Genomic DNA, 11,586 nt, shown 5'->3' on the forward strand with positions numbered 1-11,586 from the left:
GTGTAGTGAAGTGAAGCGAACAAGTAACCATTCAAATTGTCGAAAGAGTGTAATGAAATGAAGTGAAGTGAACCTAATGAATGAGTATTCGAGTTGTTGAAAGAGTGGCTGTAAAAGGTGTAAAAAGAGTGTAAAAAGAGTGTAAAGAAGTGAATCTATCTATGTATGAACCTGAGTTAACCGGCTCCCAAATTGGATCACGATTGCGGTCCATGAACCATGTAGTAATCATTCTGTCCAGGTTAGTTTCGGTGTCGGCGTGCACTCCCCTGATAGACACGTACCTTCAATCCTCGCATCACTGATCTTCTCCCTATAGGAAAAATACTTCGCCGGTATAGGGGAAGGAAGCAGTGGTAGAAGTTGCTTCAGTATTTCATCGTAATGCGTTCTCATTGTCTCGTCAGTTCTTACTTCTTCAATGAAGAAGGGCTCTCCGGTGACCTTATCAACTCTCACTGCGCACGACATATCGGCCGAGCCCTCCTTGATGAGTAGCTCACACAAATTGATATTTCTCTTTCGAATAGCTGTGCATAAGGGTGAGTGGCTATAGTCATCATTCAAGCCGGTCGCGTCAGCTTTACCCTTGGTTAGCATGATTTTGACGGTTTCAACAGCATCAATGGTGCTACCATGACCGAAAATATACATATCCAGAGGGAGATCGTTTCCTTTATCCCTGATGTTGATTCCTTCAGGATAATGCTTGATGAGAATTTCAATGATGTTTTTGTTATTATTTCTCACGGCCTGGTGGAACACGGTTCGTCCATGTTCGTTTTGGTGACGTAGATGATCTTCAATGCCGGGTTGTTCGCATAGAAAGCGAACTATTTCCACGTGGCCTTCGTAAGCCGCCTCTCCGACTGACTGGTGTGTATGAAGCTGTTCCTTTCGAGTTTCTGCCCATTCTCCCTTATCGCCTCTCAGCTTCAAGCGATTCTTTCTCAGGATTGCTCCTCTCAAATCCAGATCGTTATTGGTCTTAGGCGGCTGGAAAAGCCGTTTGATCAATATGAGGAATCCATGACGAGCTGCATGACAGAGGATTCCATTCCCATGCTCCACCAAATGTTGACACAATTCTTCACGTCTAATCAAGAAATCGAATAAATCTTCCCATTCATTCGCTACAACGCCATGCAATACTCTGAAATCTGACCAGACTTTTACCACATCCATGATAAACGGCGTGGAGCGTAGATTCACCCCAAGGACCTCGTCCCTCAGAATATCGTGGATAGTTGAGATGCAATTTCGCTCGATTAGCTGCTTGACAGCAAACCAAAGAGAGTCGGGAACAAGGTTCAAATTATGGAGTTTAAGTAGGCCAGTCATGTAAGCTACTGGAGCAAGAGCAGCAGCTACAACGACGGGGTCAACTTGTGACATAACTTCTAACGATTTGAATGCGTTAGAACCAGAGCAGTTCGACCTTGTCCACTGCACAACCCAGTTTTCAAGACGCTGAGAGCCGGGAGTGCATAATTTGATAAAAGTTGCTTGATCAAGCCACAGTTCTTGTGAAGTGTCTGACATATGGGCTGCCCAGTACGAAGCAGCATAGGTAAAAAATCTTCCGAGCCCAACTTTGAACGGATTGAAGATCTCTAATGAATCGGCTGTATCTTCGTCATCGTCAAAAAAGCCGTTAAACCCACGGAGATGTTCATCTTCATGAGCAGTCTTGAAGCTCGAGGAAAGATCAATTCTCTCACATTCATCTAAGAGGAGATATTTGACGCAACGTCTGAGGAGATTGCTGTGTAATTCAGCCTCGCGTGAGATAGCGCCTGTTTTCCCATCTCGTTGAGCAACCTGATTCCACTCTGATGGTGGAGCCTGTAAAATGAGCTCTTTTAGAGACTGGTGGACAAGACGAAGTTGAATTTGTTTTCCACCATCTATTTTTATGGTGCTGATGAAAGGCCGGATGAGCTCAAGGAGGTTCAAAGATTGGGCATACTCTTCCAGCTCATCTATGGTAATATGAGTGTTGTCATTTATATCAATAAACACAGTGTAAACAAGCTCGTCTAGAGATAGAGGCCTCTGGGCAACTGCGAGCGTCTCCAGAGCTCTCTTGAGACACTTTTCATTGTGTTGCTGACCCGCGCACATCTTTTCAAACAGAGCCCAATATAGGTTGGTGAGGGTTTTATAAGAATGAAGGCGCTTCAGCTCAGTCTCCATGAGTTTCAAGCCCTGTATATGAAGAGTTTTAAGAAACTCAAAAGCGATTCGCAGCCAAATGGCGCAGCCGTTGGCTCTTTGAGAAAGCTCGTCGGCCACTCTATCACGAATGTCTTCCTGGATCTTGAACTTGGTGGCGAGGTGCTTGGCAATCATTAAACTTCTCTCATGCGTCAAACAAAGATCAATTCGGCTGGCGCTAGGCGGCAAAGATTGCTGAATCTCGTCATCATATCGGGAAGAAATGAAAATCTTCACCCGAGCATTTTGTTCGCTGAGCTCACGGAAGAGGGATAGCAGTTCATCTCGAGGAGTGAAATGACATTCATCCAAGCCATCCAAGAAAATAAAAGCCAACTTTTCTGAAGAAGAGAGAGTGTCGTGTAAGAATTCGCGCAATTTAATGGCGGACTGCGTTGCATCCACTTGGCCAGCAGAATTGTTCTCCTCATACCAGATTTGGAATCTGTCCTTTAGCGCAGGCTCCCGTTTAAGCAATTGCCATATAAGACTTCTGTAAATATTGCCGAGATTTGTAGTTTCTTGATCATCTTTGCAGTAGTAAGCGCAGACGTATTGCTTTTCAGGAGCTTGCTCCTTAAGGACGTCAACAAGGTAAGCGGTTGTCATGGTTTTTCCACAACCCATGTCTCCAAATAAGACACAAAAGTTCGTATCGCGTGAATTCAATTTCCAGTAGGAAAACTTATCATCAGATATGATCCATTGGCACGCATCATCCGTACGAACCCGTAATTCTTCATGATACGCGATTTCATTTTGTCTGTTGGCATCAAGGGTATCACGAACTGCCATGTATTTAGTCCGAGAGATCTTAGGATCTGGTGAGAAGTCAGCACTTACTCAAGTTCTCTATTTGCTCCTTTCTAATTTCTCCCATATTGACGAAAATTTCTGAAACGACGAGGTCCTTTAAAGTTTGAGCGTGGGTATTGAAAGACGAGATAATACCGGAGAGTTCCGATTTTAAGCACTTTAAAGCGACGCGTAGTATGAACCCAGGCTTTTTGAACATAGCCATAGTTTCGAGGTAAAACTGTAAGAGGTCGTTGTATATAGGAACTAATGCCTGCAGGAAGTCAGTGGTGACATCTATATATGCATATTTCATTACAACTGACATTATATATACCAGGCGCTTTGTTTTGTAAGTAGGCCACCCCACTGTACCGTTCGATCACTGGGATACGTTGGAAGAAGAGTTCAATATCACCTGATATTTCATCAATAGCACCGCAGATGGCAATGACGATCTACGATACGAAGTGTCAGCTTTTCATGAGCGTATATCAGAGCTGTTGATTATATGTATTGATATAAGCAGAGAAACTGCAGTAACACATAAAACCTCGAGAAGAGGAGAGAAGTCATGTGGGGAGAGAAATAGGAAGAGGGAAAGGAGGGGGGGGGGGAAGGGCAAAGGGGGACGTAAAAGCAATTGACATACAGAGTTGATGACTTTGATAAGACCAAAAGCATTCCCCACAGTTGGTTCTCCGTTGACAAAAGGGATAAAAAAATCGAGGGTAATTCCAAGCCCCTCCAGAAACGGACGCACAATCAGCAATCCTCTCCTAAGAAGGCACTGGTCTTGATGTTCTTGATCAGTTTGTCTTAGCTTCTGGAAAAGCTCTTCGATATTTCCCACCCCTTCTAATTCCTTTTTCTCATCTTCACTCAATGAGGATAATGCTTGGTGATAGGGAGAATCAAACGTTTTCGAGCTGTCTACGACAACTTTAGAGGAGATACCGCCGTCGTCATGAGCTAGAAGCGCTTTGATAGATTTTGGCCACGAAATTCGCATGCATGTTCTCCTCTGGTTAGATGACTGTATTAGAAATGGCATCAGCCTGTGTTTCTTTTTATTGCGCCCCCTTTTGTTTCCCAGAAAAAAGGGGAAAAAACGGAGGGAAGAATTGTATTACCTTTGAAGGTTTCTTCGTCCCATCCCCTCCTTGGCTATTTGACCTTTGGGGAAGTCGAGTCATTTTGGATTATATGTGATAAACAATGGCCGATTGGATTGTTTCCGTAACTGCAACGAAGAGAAACACTTTTCAATATGAAGGCTATTTAAGTTTGAGAAGGATCTATTAAGAATCGTCGAGCAAGCAATAGAAATCATGAAGGAAAGGGGTGACTATGGTCACTCCGATTGCAACGAGAACGCGGGGATGCCTTCATGTGTAACGAATGAGCCAACAACCAACGCATTGTTTGTTACACACTTTAGTCTTTTGTTCAATCATATCGATAGAGGAAGCGCCCAAAGGTTGTTTAGGTTGAGAGCGATTTCAAATTATCTAGGTGGAGAATATGTAACCCTTCGGACATGCGAGATCCCGCCTGCTCTCCCAGTCTCTAGCCAATAAAAAGCAGAGAGTATCCAGTTGGTAGCCGGTGGCGAATACCATGAGATGTATTATATTTCATTTTTCGTTTTGGAAAATGGCTCTATCTCAAGTAAGAAGTGCCGGACGATCTTTGGAGCCTGCCAAAGCAATCCTAATGACCGAGTAGATAGAGAAGGACTATGCGACTACTTTCTATATTACGTTTGTTCAAGGATAAACCCCAAATAGACTACTAGAATACCTTAATTGAGAAACATCAGTCATAATATTGAATCCTTTTTCTCATTAGCCAACCCCTGAATGCAACAAAGTAACGCCAGGGTTATACAAGTAAGATTGATCGTTCTCTGCACTACCTATATGGTAACTAGGATGGTTACATGGTACACCCCCTGAGAGAGAGACAATTGCTAGCATTGTATGAAAAATGAAGAAAGAACGATTAACACGCTATTGCTAACTAGTAGTGTTCCTCGGCACCTGACTGTGCATTTCCTCCATAAGATTTCAGGTTCTTGTCCGCTGCTGGTTTTTAGTGAAAGGTCTATTTCAGTTGCACTAATTGCAGTAGCTTGAATGCTGAAGTTGGTCACATTTGTAACCTTGTGAGGAATAGGAGGACCTATGTCGTCGTGACAACATTCATTGGGGATATAAGCACCTGGTTAGTTGCGAAGTTGTTCGTCAATAACTTCTACAAAATTATCAACCTTCTTGATCACATATCCGTAGTAATCGAAGGAGTCGCCGTCTCTGAGCACGTTGGCGTCGATATGCCACAAGTTATCCAAACTTAATAGAGGTATCTGAAAGTGTGGCTGCCGGAAAGTAACATAGAGAAACACTCCATCATTTTTCAGCACTCGGTGGACCTGAAAGGACGGTCAAAAAATTGAAGTCGGAAACTTTCTACTTAATAAGGAGACTTGCCTCTTTCATGTATTTACTAGTATCCTGTTTGACTTGGTTGGGGGGGCTCCAAGGACTGCCGTAGATCATGACATCCAATGTCCCCTTATCGAAGGCAACGTCGATAGATTTGTCGGGAATATCAGCCATATCACGTACGTCCATATGCTTCCACTCGATTCCTTCTATTTTGCTGTGGCGCTCAGCCATAAATTCAACAACGACTCGAGAGAAATCGACGCATAGCTGGTGTTTATAGCCGCGAACAGCCAACTCAGCTGGGATAACCTGGAGGGAGAGCCAGTTAGTAGCTGAAATCAGTCAGTTTTAGATTTCATGGTGACTAACACTATCTCCTGACCCAAGATGCAGGATCATTGGGTTGTCTTCTGCTTTGAGACTCTGTTGGCTAAACAGATTATCCTGGAAGAAAGTCTTGAGCTCAGAGAAGGAGCGGTACCACTCGTGTGTTGGCTTCTCTCCATCGGATTTCGAATAGCCATTATCCCAATAGCTGGAATAAGCCAGGGCTTGTTCTTCATTGAATGCCATTAAACAGTGATAGTGAAAATTGAGGTCTAATAAAACGTGTATTGGTGAACTTGCTTGAAGCTGATGGCGGGGTCAATTTTCGATGACCAGATATTAATTTACACGTGACTGGTGTAACCATTGACAAATATCTATCCAGAGGATGGAATCTGGGCGACGTCGAGAGAACTTCATAGCAAGGAGTATGACGACTATTTGACCGACATGGCTAGTATAAATCATGTTGGAAGGAGTGGGTTGGTCACTTCGAACAGAGGATGTCAGGCGCAAAAAGCCCTGTCCTGTTACAAAGGGGAAAACCTCATTCAACTGATAATTTACTGGGTAGATATTCGTTGACAAGAAAATAACCTCTTTTTGAGCTTTGCAATAGTCCCAGGGTGACAAAGCCGAAAAAAGCCAACATTCCAAGAAATCATGTGCCTCGCGGCCCAACATCTATAAACCAAGTTAAGGGTTAGTCGAGGGGCTTCAGGAACAACTCATGTTGGAATGTGGGCAAATTTCCGCCTTTGTTACGATACATCCTGCAATGCGACTAGGCTCACACGGGCCTAGCTGCAAAGCTCCTAAAGCAGCGTGTTTTCTTTGTCATCACATAGCTATTTGTAGCAGCCGTTGCGGCATTTTCCTTTGTATCAATATAAGGCTCTGTGTAACCTCAATCGTATGCTCTATCTGACTAATCTAAGCTTTCCAACAACTCATTAGTGGCCAATTAGCCGTTCGGTAACCGTTAACTGAGGTCCCTGATCAAGCCTACTCAGGTTAGTAAGGTGGACTGCCTTGGCTGAGATACACTATTAACGCAGACCCTTGTTACGAAATTTTGTATAGGCAGATTTTATTATAAAACTGGATGTTGATGATATCTGTATCATCTGACAGAGACACGCTCATCTGATAACAGATGTTACACACATGTGAGGCATTTTCAGGCTGGTAATACGAACATAGCATAGACAAGCTATTGAATTATCCGGGTGTAACACAAGCAACCAAAAAGGCAGCCAGAGTGAAATTTATAAAATATCTTCACCAGCAATAATTGCTATTGTGGTAATTATCCTTCAAAATCATAGTAGCAGATCTCGTTAGGAAAATAAAAGTATTTTTATTTAAGGAGGGAAATAGGTGTGTTGGGTTATTCCTCATGCAATGGTTGCCCCTGTGTGAGGGGTTCGCTGTCAGATCGGAGATTCTGGTCCGGTAGCATAAAAATTGCTGACGCAGAATTAGTATTGGGTATCAACCTCTTTAGTTACCCTTGACTCTTGCATTAATGTAATATCTCTGATATTGAATTGAGGAATCCTTTCTCGTAAGATTATGTTTTGTACTATACTTGCCTTTCTCTGTTCCTAGATTGGAAGTAATTTGCTATCTGGGATACCATTTGCACGGCTGGAGAGTCAAGTTCCATTCATGTTATAAGGGAATAGAGACTATATTGAATATATATATACCTCTAACTAAAAGATGCAGTCTTTTCGCCCAGCTTGTCGTTCCTATGTCTTACATGTGTACTGGACATGTAGCGACTGGCCATTGCTCAAACATGCTCCCTGTGAACGCATATTTTTATAAAATTTCCGAAAGGCAAAGTTGGTTAATTGTCTCATATATCTGTTGAGCGGTACCTGCACGCTGCTGCCAGCACATAGTGATAATATCAGAGCACAGCACCGCTGACAAGTCAGGAAAAACCCCGGCTTCGTAACTTCTTTCAACTTCATCTTCCTCAAGCTCAAAGAACGGTGGGTTGCCGGTGAAAATAAAGTAAAATACAGAGCCAAGAGCAAATAAGTCTTCGTTTAAGCTTGGCGGCTTGCCTGGGCGCCACTCCGGATCGGGAGCTCGGTATCGGGATCTGGGGCAGACGGAGGCACAGGAACCGTTTATCGATGAGCCACTGAAGTCAGCGATCTTTAAATCGAGTGATGCGTCCAACAGAAAGTTATGTGGACCAACATCACAGTGAAGAATGTCGGATGCATGGAGGAGTTGCAGGCCTTCAGCCGCCTGTCGAGCCCATTGGAGCTGCTGCGGCCGTGAAATATCTTTATAATGGTTTTCAATGTACTGTTGCAACGTGCCGTGTAGCATGTACTCCATTACCATTACATGCTGCACAGAGTCCCAACTTCGAAGCTTCACTAGGCGCGGGTGTTCGCCTAATATTCGATATATTTTCGCCTCGGTGATTAGGTCTTGCACACAATCCCCTCTGCTAGGATCATCCCATGGTGTTTTGACAATATCACCATTTGGCAAGCGCTCCACGATTGAAGTCACGCCAGCAGCCACAAATTCGCCTTTACCTTGGATGATGCGGGTAGCGGGAGGCAAAACGAATTGGACAGGAATGGGTGGCTCATTGGTCGGCATAGCCCTTTCCACGTTAGTTTGTTTCTCACATAGGGTTGGCTGACTTACTTGATGCTGTATTTATAATGATGATTTGAGAATAGAAGTACCGATACCAGTTCAGTTGCGGGGAGCGTTCAATGCCGATGACTGACATAGATATATATAATAAAATGTGAAATAAACAAAGTTGGTGATAGATACTAGTGGGGCAGCGACGACTGTATCGCGTCAGGGAAGCACGGATATTGCAGCACAGCTCTTTGTATTCGGCCATACCAAAGTTGTGTTGGTGCATCCTCGACACAATGCGGCTATCCCTTAGCTGAGTAATGCAACACTGGCATTTTTTCCAATGGCGACCCAGCGTTATTGACCATCATCTCTTTCTTAGTCTCAAAACTGAGGATAATGATTCGCCGACTCAACGCTGTTAGCTTGTTCGACTGGTGATACGCGGAGATGCCAAAGATGCCCTAATCTCGTTTTGATGTGTCAAGACCGACAATATCGTAGTGACAGGATTGCAGTAGATTGGGCTGTCGAGTACGGACACGCAGCTGTTGTCAAGATACTTCTTCCTGTAAGAGCCAGTCTGGATGTGAAAAGCCATTCTAGTGCCTCAGACGAAACGACCTACTGTATATAGGTACTGAGAGAGTATAGCATCGAAGGGAGAAGAAACTCTTAACTTCTACATGGTTTTTTTTATATTCGTGGCTCGACGTTGGAGTAGCCACAATGAAAGCCCTACTGCTCTATTTTGGTCTGAATATCGGAGTCACAGTGTCCTTGATACAACTAAGGTATCTCAGGCCTTTCAAACAGGAATTGACACAAAATATTTATATAATACGTACCGGCTTGTGATCGGTTTATGGATATTTGTCTTATGACACGCATTGAATGTTTCTTGAATTTGTCGTAGCAGAATACCTTGTGACATCCGATCGCATTCATCGAGCGCATCGATGATGCAGTATTTTTGACCAGTGTTTTTGTCTGCTGCCACCGCCATTAGTGCGGCCCAGAGAGCTTCGAACGACTTAAATAGCTCTGCACTACGCTCTTTATACTTTGTCATAAGGTATTCGAGAAGCTGCGGGTGCTGTTGAATGAATTGAAGGAGAAGTCCTCGAACAATCGAAGTGGCTGTTTTTTGCTTATCGAAGCTCGAGTCACAGGAGAAGTATGCCAACGTTTTCCCATCGGCCGTAAAAAAAACATTGAATAACTCGTCGGTAGGTAATATAACCATGATCGATTATCCCATTTCTGGATCGCCATGGAGCCACAGGAGATTGCTTGCTGGGCTCTCTTCCCACACTTTCTGAGATGAGCCCAGCCAAATGGTGATCTCTTCTGTGCCAAGTATCCACTCGCAGGTGCCACGAGCGCGATCTCCTTTCTTGTGTTTGAACGCAATTCTGTCTTCTTGCAGATCAGTCAAAAAGAGATCGTGTAGGCAGACTTCAGCCTCGGGGTTCTATTTCAGTGCATCTTGACACTCTGTTAGCAGGGTTGGCGCTGAGCGAAGAGGGAATTTGCGTGCATGATCCGTAATAATCTCTCTTGCTACAGCCACAATTAGCAAGAGCCAAAAACGGAAAGCTTGTAAAACACACGATCTTGCCGACGGCGAATAATGTCCTTGGCATTGATGCACATCTCAGAGATCGTCGTGGAAACCATTAAGAATGATCAGTTTGTGGGGCCGCGATACTTGTTTATCTTCAAGTGATTGGTCTGGAGTGCATGTCTCTCAACGCCTGGGATACAGGCAGACTCCTCGCTCACGATTTTGTGAGATTTAGCCTTGGCTACAAGCATCGGCGTGTCCTGCTCACTTACCATTCCTTTTATCCTTTCGCTGACTCCAAATCATCGCCCATAACCTGCTTCATAGAGCTCATTAAGCTCATTAAAGCAGGAAGCAGGTACTGATTGTTTGTTTATCAGTCGGCGGATGCTATGTAACTTGTCCAGCAACAAGGGCTTGTCGAAATCGAGTTCCTTGGTGATTCCATCATGTGAGCCTGCAAATGTCGTGAATTCGTAACAGATGCAAGAAATGGCTGCCACTTTGTGTCTCTAAAAGAGGTTCCAAGAAATACTATACCTACAATTGCCTTCAATAGATACTGGAATCTCCCCACGACCAGTCCACATTTGATCCGAGGCCATGTAGCGCGATAATCCTGCTTTAATTAAAAGTAATCTGTCTCCGGATCAGTCATCAAATATTATTTTCTCGACGTCGCCGACTTAGGGGGCACTAGTAGCCGGTCCGGGATACAATATCTCAAGAGGTTGTCGAGCGCGGCTCTATGGTAACATTATTATAACGCTCATTTGGTATAATACATCCTACAAACCCGGTGAGAAGACACCTCCCGCAACCATTTGGAATAAAACTTTGAGATAAGGGCTATTTATTCTTGTGAACAACTACAGCCGCAAGTGCACGAGGCTAGTAGTAACGGCTCGAATGAGGATGAGTCCGGTTTTTGTTGGTCCATGGCTAGGAGTTCCCCGGCGTAGATCCTGCAAGTTGGGGCTTTCGACACTCGGCTGCTGAGCCGCTATCGATAATGTAATAGATAGTGGAGAATATCTGTTAAGGGAGAACAAGTCGTTTGTGCATTTTCCCAATTGGACCTAGGATAAACCGAGATATCAAAAGTGAATAACGATGGAACTTCGCTCGTGAAAGGCAGGTTGAGAACAGCCGCCCATGCGGAGTAAGCATGATGACGGAGTGTCCAAGAAGAGGTCCCTTTGGGCATGAAGCATAGCGTAGCATCGAATTGCATATTCCAAGTCTTGACTATGATTGAGGCATGGGTAAGTGATATATCAGAATTGAAAGAACTGCAACAGCTAAGCTCTGCGAATGCTTGTAGATGATCATCTGCTGAATAGTACAGCATTTATACAAAAGGAGAGGGCAATTTTTAAGAAGCTTTAGGTAGCAGAAGAGGGAAGAGATAGCGGTATACCCAGACTAGACCACTCTACCTGACGATAGTAGCCAAATGAAACTGCCGTTCCAGCAAAAGAATAGCAACAAGTGATAAAAGAGATTCTATATATGATTGCCACCCTAGATGAATGAATATCTTGTGTCTTTTCCACGCGTAATGGCCACGGATGTGGATTACCTTGGAAAAAGTTCCTTGGGATC

The 11,586-nt window shown here is 44.0% G+C and overlaps 3 protein-coding genes across 3 annotated transcripts; all 3 read right to left on the reverse strand.

Annotated features, from left to right (window-relative positions):
* Positions 1–1,107: 1,107 nt before the first annotated feature.
* Positions 1,108–3,012, reverse strand: TRIVIDRAFT_158993 (uncharacterized protein; the record flags this gene model as incomplete). The annotated part of the gene is made up of 1 exon (XM_014097171.1): positions 1,108–3,012. A coding segment is annotated over one exon (1,905 nt), but the record flags the coding sequence as incomplete, so codon positions are not given.
* A 2,184-nt stretch (positions 3,013–5,196) lies between these two features.
* TRIVIDRAFT_194210 (uncharacterized protein) lies at positions 5,197–6,035 on the reverse strand (the record flags this gene model as incomplete). The annotated part of the gene is made up of 4 exons (XM_014097172.1): positions 5,197–5,235; positions 5,285–5,446; positions 5,505–5,771; positions 5,832–6,035. The coding sequence occupies 4 exons, from the start codon at positions 6,033–6,035 to the stop codon at positions 5,197–5,199; spliced, it is 672 nt and encodes a 223-aa protein (XP_013952647.1).
* A 1,423-nt stretch (positions 6,036–7,458) lies between these two features.
* TRIVIDRAFT_68466 (uncharacterized protein) lies at positions 7,459–9,420 on the reverse strand (the record flags this gene model as incomplete). The annotated part of the gene is made up of 6 exons (XM_014097173.1): positions 7,459–7,480; positions 7,555–7,600; positions 7,676–8,356; positions 8,472–8,552; positions 8,607–8,716; positions 9,263–9,420. The coding sequence occupies 6 exons, from the start codon at positions 9,418–9,420 to the stop codon at positions 7,459–7,461; spliced, it is 1,098 nt and encodes a 365-aa protein (XP_013952648.1).
* Between the last annotated feature and the right edge of the window lie 2,166 nt (positions 9,421–11,586).

This window comes from Trichoderma virens (assembly GCF_000170995.1).
Source record: "Trichoderma virens Gv29-8 chromosome Unknown TRIVIscaffold_86, whole genome shotgun sequence".
Classification (NCBI taxonomy): Eukaryota; Fungi; Ascomycota; class Sordariomycetes; order Hypocreales; family Hypocreaceae; genus Trichoderma; species Trichoderma virens.